This window comes from Pundamilia nyererei, unplaced genomic scaffold, assembly GCF_000239375.1.
Source record: "Pundamilia nyererei isolate P.nyererei 1_Seehausen unplaced genomic scaffold, PunNye1.0 scaffold00387, whole genome shotgun sequence".
NCBI lineage: Eukaryota > Metazoa > Chordata > Actinopteri > Cichliformes > Cichlidae > Pundamilia > Pundamilia nyererei.
Window position 1 is genome coordinate 138403 of NW_005187788.1, and position 15019 is coordinate 153421.

A 15019-nucleotide genomic window follows, 5' to 3' on the forward strand; every position below is an offset into this window, starting at 1 on the left:
GCGTCGCGCAAACACGCTACGAGTCAGAGCTGAACGCCCAGCGTTCGTGGCGGGGTACATACCCGACAGAGGCGCGGGACCTTCTAACCACCCTACTGAAGCCACGCCCCTCCTCTTCTTCTTTTTTGTAAATGTCTTTCTTTTAGTTCACACAGAATGAATGCATTGTGGCTTGTTTTAGCTAAAAGTATATCCATGAAGTAAAGCTGTGCTCAAGTGTGAATTTAATGTTGGTGTCAATTATTTCCAGGTGGCTCCAGTGGTTCTTCCAATGACAACCGCAACTACCGCTACAGTAATCGTTACTACAACTCGGCTGTTACACATTCAGACTATGAGATGACCAGCCCTCAGGTACCACTGTCACTGTTTGCATACACAATAACAGAGAATTATTGAGACCTGTGCATCAGTCACTCGCTGCTGCAGGAATGTTTATCCCGGGTCAGATTACTTTAGCAGCTTCATTCTTGTTGGCAGTGATGAAACATTTTGGCCACACTAGTTTTTTCTGACCCTAATCCTTTTTGAGTAGTTTTATTTTGAAAATCTGCATATTGACTTTAAAAGTTGTGAAAGACAACAGTATAAGCAAACTCTTCACTTCCATCCATGAAAACCAGTATTCATCATGATATATTCGTCCTTAAACACTCGTCCTCCAGCCTGTTTGTAAAGGACTTCTCTGTAACCTGGAACTGAACCATCCAAATCTTACTGGAGTTCCCATAATATTCATCAAATAAGCCTCTTTTCCAGTAGCACCTGCTGGGCACCATCTGACTCAACTCTGCTCTTGGTTTCAATTGTTAAGCACCACCTGAGTGTGGGTGGGGTTGTGCCGTGATGTCATCTGTGTGTAAAACAGTCGACTCGCTCTGTCTGGATGCTGTCGTCAGCCGCCGGGCACAAAAACGTCGGAGCGCGCCGTCTTTGCGGTTGCATGTAGCCGACCAGTCCACTGATTGGTCGCTTCCTGGCCAATCAGTGGCATTTAGTCCTCTCTACACGGCCCGATGGGAACCCTGGCCGAGTAGCTTAAGAAGTGTTGGTGCCGCGTACTGCCACAAGGACAGAGTTGAGTCGGTGCTTGTGGAAAAGAGATGGTGCTGTCACTGGTCCCATTATAATCCCAACCCACTGACCGTGTCTCTCTTCTTTTCCATCTAGGCTCCCTCACAGCAGCAGATGAGAATGTGGCCAGGCAGTGATGGCGGAGGTGGGGGTCAGGATCCAGGATACACCCAGTTGCTGCTCCATAAGCCAGCTGCCTCCCAACAACACCAGCGCCACTTCTTGGACCCGCCCCACCACCCACACCCAACTTACTCCCACCATGGGAATGGTGGCCGTGGCCTGAGGCAGGGTGGACAGACAGGCATCGGCGGAGGGGGGGGCCCACAGGGATCCTCGCCCCAGATGAGTGACAGCATGGATGTGAGTGTATCCCTGGGGCTGCACCACCTGGGGGCGGTGTCTTCCATGGAGGCCTCTCAGTTTGGCTCTGCATCTCTGCCCCTCGCTCTGCCAATCGGACTGTCTGCCTTCCGGACTCGGACGGCTCCCACCGCCCCAGGGCCACAAGCCCAGCCCCCTGAAGACTACTACCCTGCCTCCAACAACAATAACCCCACTGGGGGAGGCAGAGGGAGGCCGGACTCAGACGAGGGGCCAGCCAACTCTTGATAAAACCTGAACCATGCCCTAAAGCCATACAATTTTAACTACAACTACTACAACTACACACATACAGCCAGAGTTCAGAGACAAAGAGGTGAACTTTGTGCTGAAGGAGACTTTGTACTGCATGAGAGGAGGAGGAAGAAGGAGGAGGATGCTGGGAAACTCCTTTTTCCTGTTTTAGTTTGTCTTTGTCGCGCCTGTAACTGGAAAGGAATGATTGTGACCAGTTTGTTTTTATTAATTTTAGTGTTGATTAATATCATTTGATTTTTCTCGGGTTTGAGGAGTTGTGTGTTCTGTGTGGTTGTTGTTTGAGTCTGGAGAGGAGGAGGAGGAGGATGAAGGGGAAAGAGAGAGAAGTTTTAGCATTTTATTCCATAAAGTAGCTGTAAGCTGAAGGAGGGCTCGCATTGGTCTGTTCATGTTTGCACACGTGCATGTGTGTTTGTAAGATATGAGATCAGATTTGTAGCAGGCCCCCCCTCGCTGGTCTGGACGGACGGTGTCTATTGATCAGTCTGACACGTCGAAGTCAGGTCACAGTTGAAGTGAAAAGGACCCATTTTGAAAGTAGGTGTAAATGCAGGCAGGAGGCTATACATACATACATATATAAGATGCATATGTATGTGTATATATATGTACTGCTACACGAAGAAGACGGGGCGATTTGAAAGGTTGTGGTTGAGGACCGGCGGATTCTCTCTCGTTTTTCTTTGCGTTTGTTCTTCCTCTGATGTTCTTTGGTCGCAGCAGCACGGACAGCGAGAGGGAGACGGAGGGAGGAGGTGGTCACGGGACACTGATGCCTTGCTGACACTCACAGGGATCTCCTCCTCCTCCTTCTCCGCCTCACGCTCTCCCTGCTTTCCTCTTCCTCTCCTTCTCCTGTTGTGTTTCTCCTCCAGACAGCTCCTCCTCTCTGTGCTGCTAATCACCATGACAACTGGTCCGGATTGCTGCTAAAGATCCAACACAGATCAATAAAAAAATAAAAAGAAATAGAAACAGAAATTTAAAAGAAACTTTTTAACCCTTCTGCTTAAGAGAAAAGGATAAAGTAAGAACCACTGCATCTCAATGTATTTATTACTATTTAACAAGAAAAAAACAAACTGAAAGTAACCCTTTTTTCTGCTCTTCTTTGTTTGGTTGCCTTCTTTCTGCAGGTGAGCTCTGATTGGCTATTGTAACAGTGACAGTAACTGGTGACATGGGAATGCCACTGGTTGTGGGGCTGGGTGGAGGGTAAGGGTTGGGGCAAAATAAAGTTGGATATATAATAAGAATAAAGAGTATACTTTTGCACACCAAAGTCAAACAAACATCAGCTTTCTGCTTTTCTTCCTCCTGATCTGATCGTCGCGCCCTGTCAGGTTGAATGCTGCACTTCTCATTTTCCGTCCTTGCTCCTCGTACAGCCACCACACTTTCTGTGTGGATATCCACTGAATTAATGAAACATGTCATCATAACAGCTGTTACACATGAAACAGGCTACAATAAGGTTTTTGTCTTAATTAAAGGCGTGAAAATGAGCTGTGGTACGTTGTAGTTGTTAGCTCGGTGCTAATACCACCACAAACTAAATAGGAGAAAGGAACTGGGCATCAGGAGACTTCCTACTGTATGGCAACCACTGCCTGATCACTGACCTTACAAAGGTGAGTTGTGTGTTGTTCTTTGAACTTGTTGAGTTGTAGCTATGCGCTGGCTCTGATGTCTGCAGCACCCTGCACTTATGAAGGTCATTGCCAAAGAAACTGGATGTACAGTATGTTGGCCCTGCAAGTAATGGATCTGTTGTGATGACCTGATGGAAAGAAGCAGCCGCACTTCTGAGTAAGAAGCTCGCCCGACTCATTCGTAGGTTAGGACTTGGGAACAAGGATTCTGTAGATCGCGCTGCCGGGCTGAGCGATTTCCTCAACTGACTTTAAATCTTACAGACGTGCCTCCTTCCCTGAATGGAGATTTTCAGCTGTGAGTGAAAGAGAGCAAACACTCTGCAGAAAAGGTTCATCATCAAAGCAGACGCTTTTCCAAGTCTGATATTTAGGAATCTGCTGGAAGCTTTTTTTTAATCGACAGTTCTTCAAGAGTACTGTCGATTAAAGAGCAAAATACCCAGTTTTGCTCTACAAGGGCCTGATATCCACTTACAAGGACATGCTGCTACTGTTGTATCAAAACTTTAAACAAAGGTAAGGTAAAAAAAAAATACATCAGGCCCCAATGTGCCCGAATATCAAAGAGGAATTAAAAATGCTGCTGTGGAAGAGTTCGGGTCTCAGGAGGTTAAGTATCTCGGGGTCTAGCTCATGAGTGATGGGAGAAGGGAGCGAGAGATCGACAGTCGGATTGGTGCTGCGGATGCTGTTGTTGTGGTGACGAGAGAGCTGAGTGTAAAAGCAAAGCTCTCAATTTACCTGTGGATCTAATTCGTCCCTCACCTGCTGTCACGAGCTTTGGGTAGTAACCAAAAGAACGAGATTGTTCCGGGCATGTCCCACCGGGAGGAGGCCCCGGGGCAGACCCAGGACACGCTGGAGGGATTATATATCTCAGCTGGCCTGGGAACTTCATGGTGATCCCCTGGAGAAGCTGGGGATGTGGCTGGGGGTCTGGGCTTCTCTGCCTAGGCTGCTGCCCCTGCAACCTGGCCCCAGATAAGCAGAAAAGATGGAAGGATGTACTGACAGGACTTTGTGCTGTTGAAATTTGAGATCTCGAAGTTAAAAGACACAGCTGGCCAAAAGGCATTAAGTGGAAGAGAAGTTCAACTTTAGCATGATTGGATTGCTGATGTTTGAAGAGGCAAACAGGAGGCTGATAATATCGTGCATATTCATTTATTTAAGAAGTGACAATATTCTTTAAAGAATGTGACTTTATTCAGAGGTTCATCATCACATTGACAGGCGTACAGTGATAAAGCTCAGCCTTCAGCGTGTATACGACCACTCTGGTTCACCCGTCGGCTTTTACAGGGAATCATGCTTGTGTGGTGCTTTGAGCGCTTTCTTCTTTCACGCTGCGCTCACCTGCACACTCAGACCAGCACTTTTTAGCTAACATTCAAACAAACAAAATGGAGGTTGTACCCTTTATATACTACAACTGGCAGATGATTGGTTTAAAAGAATCACATGTCAAGCTGTGCTTTTAAGATTATGGTTAACAACAGTTTTAAATCTTAAAACAGGTGTTTACAGTAAGTTTTGTCTTTTTGTGAAAGTTTTAAAAGCTTGTTTACAAAAACCAAACGTGACGAATGCTGAAATCCAACAGTGTCTCTGAGAAAGCAGCCTAGTTAAACTGCCTGCATGGCTTAAGGAGACGATTGCTTTCATTTTGATGTTATTCACTGGGTTATTTTTTATAGCTCTCTACATCAAAAGCGATTATTAATGTGCTGCTTAGTGTGGAGTCACCAGCGCCCTGTCCTACAGCAGTGGGGCAGGGATCAGGGAAGTCCAAAGCTACTTGGTGAGCCAACAAACAACTGCTGAAACGTTCTTGGGAACACAGACTGTCAGCTTTCTGGTTGGAAGGTATCTGAACTGCTATCTGAGGTTGAGAGATATTGGCTTGATATATCCATGTGCACCTCAAAGCAGAGGTTTCTGGAAACCAGTCTCCCTGAGAGGGAATGAATTCTGCTGGACTTGGGAGTTCCTCTCAGTGAATATGTGCCGTGGTGAGCATCCCTATAGCCACTGGTTTGGATCCTGTATGTTGGGGTTTTCCAAAGTGGATGAGAGAGTTACTTCCCTGCACATTCGGGTTTGGTCCTGAAGATTTTATTATATATTTTTTATTAGTCCTTTATTTATCCAGGTAAACATCTCATTTTCAATGACCTGGCATCATGGCAGCAAAAGTCAAAAATACATGTACCACACAAGTACATAAGAATGAAAACAAATACAATATCCTGCACAAACGTGAAAGGTTTACAATAACAGGTCATTAAGAGCAACATTAAAACAATCACACTAAAAGAATTATTCTCTTGTTCCTTTGAGATGGACCTAAACTCCCCTCAGGGAACCATTTCTGACTATTTCAGTTCCTTCTGCAGATGTTCCAGGAAGCAGGGGCAGCGTATTTAAAAGCCCTTTTTCCTAATTCTGTTCTGAGTTTTGAGACAATCAATTGTCTGATATTATGAGAACCTGTATTGCTTGTTTTCCACATATAAACACACAGATAAGAGGGAACCAGCCCAAGGAGAGATTTATAAAGACCAACCAATGGGAAGGTCTGTGGATATACAGAGACGGACATTTAGCAGCAGCATACAAAGATGTACACGAGTCCTATAGCCAGTAATGACACGTGAAGCACAACGGTGGACGGTGTCAGATTTCTTTAGATAGGGTGCAGGTGCATTCATAAAAAGCACGTCACCGTAATCCAATACAGGTAAAAAGAAAGAAGAAACTTGCATGAATCTAGTGTTTTCTCACTTGGAGGGAGAAACAGGATCGATTTCTAAAAAAGTCGCTTAGTTTAAACTTGGACACAAGCCTTTGAATGTGAGTTTTAACATGATAAACTCTGATCTATAACGGTCCCTGGATACTCGTAAGAACATTTCAATTTCAGTTCCTTGAATGGTTTTAATCTTAGGAGACGTAGCTAGCAGCTCTTTGCCATTTGAGAATAACATGAACTGGGATTTCTCTGCATTTAACACCAACTTAAGTTGAGTTCAAGGACTGAACGACATCAGAGGCAGACTGCAGAAATTGCAGGGTTTGTGCTACTGAAGGAGATGAACAAGAGATAATTTATCATCTGCATAAAGATGGAATGCAGCATTTGATAAGTTATCTCAAAGGTTGTTTATGTAAAGAGAAAAAAGCAACGGTCCTAGTACAGAGCCCTGAGGAACTCCTTTGGATAGTGGGGGGAAAGAGGAAGAAGACCCAGCATGGACACAGTGTGTTCTTGCTGACAAGTAATTTGATAACCAGCTTACAGCATTTACAGATAGACCAACATTGTTTAGTCTGTTTACTAAAACAGCCCATTACATCAATGATGTCATTAACCACTTTAATGCAGCGGTTATTGTGCTGTGTTGTTGTCTGAATCTCCACTGATGTTGGGAAAGAACTGAATTTTTGTCCAAACAGGTCTTTTAATATTAATAAGCTTTTCTAGAACTTTTGCAAAAACAGAGGATTTAGATATGGACCTGTAGTTATTGCAACAAAGGCAGATTTCTACTGTCTGAGAGGCTAAGATTAAAAATGTAAGTTGGTGGTTCAGCTATGAAATCTGCAGCAAACTTAAGAAGAGGATCAGGTTGATCTGGTCCTGCAGATTGATTTAGCTCCAACAGATTCAAAGCCCTGTGGAGGCTTGGACCACAGATTCAGTCTGGTTGGCTGCACCACAGCCGCCTGTTGATTAAGCTGCTTCACATGCAGTTCAATATGTCACAGTTCTCATTTTTCAAAGACTGGCATCTCATCATGTCCCCATAGGAAGATTTCATTATTTTCCATCTTTAGGATCCTTCAGATGTCTAGTAGCTTTTGAAAAGTAAAACTCTGATTTTGTTGTTTTTTGTTCAGCACTGTAGCATCAGAATTATTGACTGAAGGCCAAGAAAAATGACCCACAGATTTATGTTCCCAAGTGGATCATTACAGCTTTGCTATACTGGTCCACTCGATTGAGCTTTATAATTTATTTATTTATTTTTAACTTTTAAGTTATTACAGTCAGAACAGACGTGACTGGGGTTAGGAAAGGGAAAGACGTAGACAAGAGAAGTTTGACTAAGGAGAGGGAAAGAAAAACAGGGGAAGCAGGACGATCTGCAGGATCACCTGCTGGGAAAAAAGAAAACAAGCAAAAGGAGAACGACTGTTTTTCTGCATGACAATGAAAAAGATGCTGCGACAAAGAAACAAAGCTGTCAGGAATTAAATTGTAAGAACTAAATGTGTACAATGTGTACTCACTGCGCAGACTCTCCGATTGCTGTTGTTTTGCTTTTTAAACTTTAGTGGTCCTGTAGGGGCATGTTGGGGGGATTCTACCTCACTAAAAAGCTGAAGCATGCACACTGACTGTGCTCTAACCCTAAAAGCCTTAAAGACCGAGGAGTCCTAGCTGTCAGCACTTCACCTCGTGCCTGCTGAGCATTTCTGATGAAACCTGAAACCCAGCAGAAGTAGGGCCACATAAATAAAGCAAATACTGACCTTTTCACCTGCACTGTTAAACTGCGCTGCTGTTATTTGAGTCGCACCGGAACCAGTTGGCAGCAGTAAAGTCAAAACGGGAAACTCTTTCCTGTCAGGATGTACTTTTATTCTGAAGGAGTCTGAAAGTTGGAAGCATTCCAACACAAGGAGTAATCAAACCTTGCTGGGAGAAAGAAAGGCGGGAAACAAAGAGCTTTGGGTGGATTGTGGGACGGCGAGCAACAGAATTTAAACTGGATTAGTTAGACATCAGTCAAAGAGGGCCGTTACCAGCTACACCTCCATGGATACTTCCTGATGCCACAGTAGATTTCACATTATTGGAAAAGAAGAATTTCATTGACCAGTATTATAATTATGTTCAAATATATACAAACACAGCTGGTCAAACTGGTGTAGCTGTGGTCCCGGAGTTTACGGTTGAAATAGGCAAAAGGATTAATGATGGACTTTCAGTATACACCGGAGAAATGCTCACAATACTGTAAGCTTTCAGTGGGTAGCAGGCATGAGGCCATTACATGCAGTCATTCGTTCAGATTCAAGCTCATCGTTGGTCCGTCTACAGTCACTCAGACGGTGGAGCAGAGATTCAGCAAACACGTTTCAGAACACACGTGATGCAACTTACAGGTGTGTTTATGGATTCCGGCGCACTGTGGAGTCAGGAAATAAGTAAGGGCACAAAACATGGGGTGGTTGACATGGCTGTTAGCTTTGGCCAGGCAGAGATAAAGAGTATGGTCAGGCAAGAGGTGAGGAAAAGATGGCAAAGACAGTGGGAGGAAGAAAGGAAGAGACGATGGCTGTGTAGAATTCAAAGGAGGATGGGAGCCACAGGACGGAGTAGGAGAGAGGAGGTGGTCGTATCAAGAATGAGATTTGGACATACTGGTTTGACCACTACACTACTCATGATGGGGAAACATAATACGGGGAGTGTGACTACTGTGGAGAGGAGGAAACATGCTCAGTAACATAAACATCAAATAGGATCTTTGTGATCAAAGGTCATCAGGCCTTATTTCAGTTTTAAAGAGAGGGGAAGCTGTTTGGATTTGAGACCCAGACCACACTCCACACCAGTTGGTGGCGGTAATGCACCATTCAGCTGTTTGCCAGCTGCCAATAAAAATCTAAAATCAAGAACAAGTCGGAAGCGTTATTGTGGTCGTGAGTGGAGGCTGCGGAGCGCGGACTCGTTGCCGTGCCTCGTCTACAGGTAAGCCCGAGCTCGGCAGCAGGACGCTGACCGTAAAGCGGCTCTGCCTGCTGTTGGCGCAGACTCTGTAACAGCCCGCGTGTTTGTTTCACGGGGATGGTGTTGGGCATCGTCCACCTGCCAAAGTACGCTCGTTCACACTTTCCACTGTGACCTGTCGTCGGGTTGTTTGGAAATGTCAGCAGCGTGCCACAGTTCTGCTGACATGTTTACGCGGCGCGTAAACCTTCTTGCGCGTCTACACTAGGCTGTGCGGCAGCGTCTGTAGACTCGCGCACGCACGCGTGGGTGGCTGTAGCTCAGGTGGCAGAACTGGTTCGAGCCTAGTCTGCATGCGAGATACTGACCCGTGTTCGTCTCCGATGCATCCACGGGATGTGTGCAGATGTTAGTTAGCTAAGCCACCTGTGCTGGTGTGACTGGGTGAATGCACAAGTTACGTGAAGCGCTTTGATCGCTCAACACGGTGTAGAAACGCGCCGTGCGCGGGCACGGCCTGCTGTGGAACTTTCTGCACGTCCTTCCTCTGGTCCGGTAACATCTGGGTTCATGTCTGTCAGCTGCAATATTAAAAAAACCAAAGGGCAGCTATGCTCACATCTGTGCTGAAACATGATTTAAAAAATTCAGATGAGTTTTAATAAAATGTTAACATGACGTCACATCATGACATCACATTGTTTACAGTTTTTAAAGCAGTTCGAGATGAAACTGATGAAAGAAAATGTGCTGAAAGTTTCACGTCAACTGTTAAAGATGATTTTATATGAATATGATGCAATCAGACTCTGCAACGTGTGCACGCGCATACGCGTGTGTGAGTCTGATCATCACTGAAGGAGAGGCGCGTGCCCGAAGCTTACATTTACGCGTCAGATAAGAGGCGGCTGGCTTCACCACATCTCACAAATGACAGCTCACTGACCCACTGAGGATAAAGGCGACACACCAAGGACAGAAAATTGGAATTCTTTCCTTTATTTCTGCTCTTTTAAGTATCAACTACACAAAAAGCCTCCTGCCAGGCTGCAGGGCTCTTTGTGTGAAGCTGGGCGGTTGGACAGACTGCTGACAGACTGACAGGGTGGAGGGTGACAGAGTGAGAGGCCTGATAAACCAACTGTCGGCTATATCTTTACCAGCTATCGGCTATCAGCTACACTCAGGTCGGGCTGGAAATAAAAATCTTCCAAACATTTTACCAGCCGCTAGTTTCTGTGTGTAACATTTGGCCAGAACAACCAAACCTTATGAATTGTATCATTTATTCTTAAATGGCCTGTATTTATCTAGTGCCCTAAGGACCCCAAAGCGCTTTACACATCCACCCAGTCACACACACAATCACACACTGATGATGGCAGCTACGTTGTAGCCACAGCCACCCTGGGGCGCACTGACAGAGGCGAGGCTGCCGGACACTGGCGCCACCGGGCCCTCTGACCACCACCAGTAGGCAACGGGTGAAGTGTCTTGCCCAAGGACACAACGACCGAGACTGTCAGAGCCGGGGCTCGAACCGGCAACCTTCCAACTACAAGATGAACTGCCAACTCTTGAGCCACGATCGCCCAACTAACTAATTAATTAACTGTGTTACATTTCTGTACAGTACATTTTTTCTTACAGTGTATCATACATGTGTACCTGTACACACTGATGTAACACAGTATGAACACCGTAACTTAATTTAAACCTGACACGGTGGCTTGTGCGTTGTTTTAAATTTACACGCCACTTCATAAATTTACCCACATTTGGCCAGTGGTGGGTCCTAATTTCCACCCCAGCTCAGGTCCATCAGTATGTTTCACAGCTTGTCTATCCTACAGTCTGTTTGCCATGAAGCAGAGGTTCAGCTTTAGTCTCTAATATTGAATTAAACATATAGGATTGTTAGCTCACATGAGCAGGTGTTTCACTTCCCCTCAGAATCTCACAACAGAGCAGAGTTAAGAGGTCTGGAGATGGATGGTTAATCCAGTCATTCTAATGTTAAACCTTAAGGTTCGGTTCTTCATTTCACGTTCACCATGGTGGCGTAAAAACCCCAAAACAAACGTGTGTCCAAAAACCGGACGAGCATATTCGCTCTATTCACTCTTCTTGATTTCATTTGTGTTTGCAGTTGGCCAATGAGAACAGTCGCTGTCCTTGGAGGAGGGATTGGGGGTTTGGCTGCATCCTACTACCTGTGCAAGAGCCCCCAGGTTACCAAGGTAACACATGCTTTGTTTGATTAGGAGAAAAAAGCTGGGAACAAAAACCCTCCATGTATGAAGCAAGTTTCTCGAGCACCCTTATTACATCTGGCAGATGTTAGAAACACCCTGTGACAGTGAGCTGAAAACCTGCTTGTTACTGGTTGAAGTTCATTATTGTCGCGCTGTTTGAAAAGCGCGCTTGAAAGGGAGTCAGCGGATCCCACGTGCTGCAGTGTAAGTACTGGAACAAAGGCAGGTGGTGTTTCCCCCACACTAGCTTCTTTTACTGGCTCCCTGTTTAGTCCACAGTTGGATTTGAAACCCTACCCCTCATTTTTCTAAACCTCATCAAACCAGGAAGTGAAACCTCGAGATGTGGTTAGGAATTCCATTGGTAAAATGTCCTCCGCTAAGACGGGCAGGAAGTCCTGTGCGCTCAGTTCTGTTCACTTTTATTTAACACTTATCTCAGGACACTTTATATAAGAAGGCTGTTTCACATCAGTGCGCTGACCTCACTGCTAGCTAGAGCGAATGACCCAACTTTGTGTTGCGCTGAGCGCGCTGCTCTGCGGCTGCTCTGCGGCTGCTCTGCGTGTACGAGATGCTCCTTCATTTCAAAAAATTGTGTCCCTCGTTGTATCCACTACGAGGGTCTGTGTCGTTTTATATCCAAATGTTTAATAAAACATGTATCGCTCATTCATCAGCACTAAAGCTCTGAAACTGTCCCGACTAGTGAAGAGTGTCGTTTCCACAGTAGTCCCCCGAGGTCCACGGAGCCGTTGAAAGGACTCTGGAGGTCCCTGTATGTGGAAAAGTTGACCAAACTTGGACGTGTGCAGAACGTTCATGTTCTGCAGGCTTTGCTTCTATTGGTCGCGGGAAAGTGCATCGCCACGCACCGTGGTCGATGCACGAGTATATCACGCTCCACATCTGTGCTTGTGATGCTCTTTCCTCGGCGCAGCAGGAAACTTAATGTGCGGCGAAACCTGTAGACACGAGTGGGTTTCAGGGCTGCGTCCAGTGTGAAAGGATGTAGTGATTAAAGGACTTCCTGTGCAGGTGCAGGGCTTTATGTCCTCCAGGAACATCTAAAACATGAGATATGCAAATGAAGATTCAGGAAGGTCACTAAGATGTTTGTATGAAATGTTGTGCCTCTTACCTCCGTTTCACTTGTCTTTCATTTCTTGGCCTTTGCTGCGCACATCTTGAGAGGATTTAAACCTAAATATCCAAACAGGTCATCCTTCTAGAGGCAAGCAGTCGTTTTGGAGGTTGGCTGTGGTCCACTCGGAGATCAGATGGAGCAGTGTTTGAACATGGACCCAGAGGGATTCGACCTGCAGGGGCGGTGGGCTCCAACACGCTCAATATGGTGAGTTCATATCATAACAGCAACGCTGAGACCAAATCACAGCAACTGTTGATAAGAGCTGAACTGACCACGACAGACTGAAACCTGGACGTGTGTGTCTGTGTGTGTGTGTGTGTGTCTGTGTGTGTCTGTGTGTGCAGGTGGATGATTTGGGTCTTGGAGAGGAGATCCTGCCGGTCAGCTACAGCCACGTTGCCTCCAGAAACAGATACCTGTATGTTAATGGTCAGCTGCACAAGATGCCGTCAGGAATCAGGTGAGTGTTTACAAACGTTTGAATCAACCAAACCTTGATTTTGCATTATGTGCTGCTGAATGTCGACCGGCTGTATAAATATACATATATTTCAAATGAAATCACGAAGCGTAACCTGTAACTTTCCGTCTTTTTCTCCGTCTCCTTGTGCATTTTTCCTTCAGTGGGATTGTGCGGACAGTCCCACCGTTCTCTCGGCCGCTGCTGCTGAGCGTCGCTGCTGAGATCCTGGTGAATAAAACCAAGAACGACGACGAGTCAGTCCATTCGTTCGTTTCGAGGAGGCTAGGAAAGGAGGTGAGCAGAACTTTGTGTCAGTAAACAAGCCCCACACACAGTCGCTTCAATAAACCTGCGGTAACATGGCAAAAACAGAGATGCAACAGGAGCCACAAATCAAACGGCATCATTGAAAGCAAGTTACTGACCTAACACCAGCTAAATATAGCAACAAGAAACCCAAACAAAAGTGACCTGATGTCAGTCTCAAAATGTTCAGTCTGGAAAAACTTCGCTGATGTAATAACTTCAATAAGACTCCTTTCATCAGCAATATACTTACATGTTATCAAACCCAGACAAATGTTTTTCAGTTGCACTTTTGCAAAGGCCCACAAAAAAAAACCTTACTAAAAGAAACCAAACCGCAGCAGCCGTTCAGTTAAAGTGGAAACTCCCGTGTGCTTGCCTGATCATGCAGCCCAGTCCTTATTCAGATTAGAGCTGCTTGAACATTCAACCCAGTGACTCCTGTAGGCAGATCTAAAGGTTCTGAAGCAAAGAGCTGACGCGTGACCAGGAGGCCGGCAAAAACTCAGACTGAAGCAAAGTCTGAATGAGCAGGTGTAGATACCTGACAGCTGTCTATCTCAGTCTTTATGAGGGAGGTGACACACTCATGATGCAGCGAGGATTATCATTTGGAAACACGAGTGTATTTAGTAAGGAAGACATGGAAACGTGAAGCTCGTCTCTAACAGTAATGACATAAGATTCACTTAACTAAACGGGTAATGTGTGTGTGTGTGTGTGTGTGTGTGTGTAGTTAGCAGACATAGCTGTGGACAGCTTCTGTCGGGGTGTATTTGCTGGGGACTGCAGGAAGTTGAGTGTGCGCTCTTGTTTTCCTGTCCTCTACAACGCAGAGCAGCACAGAGGTTCCATCGTCCTGGGAATGCTGCTGGGCTCAGGTACACTCCAACACTTCCACTCTGACCATTTCTGACAGTTTCCCAGTACGTGCAACCATTTACCTGCAGTGCACTTCCAGTTGATCTTAAAATCACTCCCAGGACTTTCTGACGTCAGGATTAAACGTCTGTGTTTAGCCTCATAAAATCAAATAATTGGTTTGAGCTCTGGTTCTACACGCTGCCTCTTCGTGGCTATTTTTCTGCCTGCATTGATGCTAACAGATGGTTGTTGTGTGCTGTCATCATTTGTTTGGATTCAGCGTTTTCAGGCTGTCTCACTTTCCTCTGTGCTACCAGTGAAGTGTGCTGTCTTTATTGCAGGACTAAGGTTGTATGTTTGAAACCTGCAGGTGAGGCTCAGGTGATTACCCGCGGCCCTCTGGCTAAAAGATCTAAGAAGGAGTCGTGGGCACAGTGGTCGTTGAAGAGGGGCATGCAGTCGTTTCCAGAAGCCATTGCAGAGAACCTACAACAGAGTGGGAGAGTGCAACTTCACAAAGAGGCTGTTGTTAAGCAGATTGATCCTTCAGCCTCTGGTTGGCAGGTTAGTGCGGAGGTTAAAGACGTTTAACTAAACCTTAGGTGGTTTGCAGTGGTGTGTTATGTTGGTACCATCATATCAGACATGGTAGTGTCGGGGGATGGCAGTTTGTTTGCTTCTTGCAAGGTTTCACATTTCCTGAATGTGTAATGTTCTGATTCCCTCGCCTGCTCGCACGAGGAAGTAACGACCGTAAGAAAGAAGGATGTGAACTTGGACTGTGCTGCCATGAGGTTTTGTAAGGGAGCTCAGATCAATCTCTTCTTATCTCTGCATCACCAGCAGGTTGAACATCAGGGTAGTAATGTT

General features: G+C 45.7%; 2 protein-coding genes across 3 annotated transcripts in view; both read left to right on the plus strand.

The window, feature by feature from the left end:
- Positions 1-2563, plus strand: part of dyrk1b (dual-specificity tyrosine-(Y)-phosphorylation regulated kinase 1B) — a 59846-nt gene extending 57283 nt beyond the window's left edge. For both annotated transcript variants that reach the window (XM_005752872.1, XM_005752871.2), the window contains exons 12-13: positions 251-354; positions 1171-2563. In XM_005752872.1, the coding sequence (XP_005752929.1) occupies positions 251-354; positions 1171-1686 (620 nt within the window). In that variant the 3' untranslated portion in view covers positions 1687-2563. The remainder of the gene's footprint in view (positions 1-250; positions 355-1170) is intronic.
- Positions 2564-8969: 6406 nt separating this feature from the next.
- ppox (protoporphyrinogen oxidase) overlaps positions 8970-15019 on the plus strand; it is an 11174-nt gene continuing 5124 nt past the window's right edge. Inside the window, exons 1-7 of the mRNA XM_005752873.1 lie at positions 8970-9132; positions 11261-11351; positions 12586-12720; positions 12861-12976; positions 13141-13273; positions 14022-14166; positions 14520-14713. Coding sequence (XP_005752930.1) covers positions 11268-11351; positions 12586-12720; positions 12861-12976; positions 13141-13273; positions 14022-14166; positions 14520-14713 — 807 coding nt within the window. The 5' untranslated portion in view covers positions 8970-9132; positions 11261-11267. The remainder of the gene's footprint in view (positions 9133-11260; positions 11352-12585; positions 12721-12860; positions 12977-13140; positions 13274-14021; positions 14167-14519; positions 14714-15019) is intronic.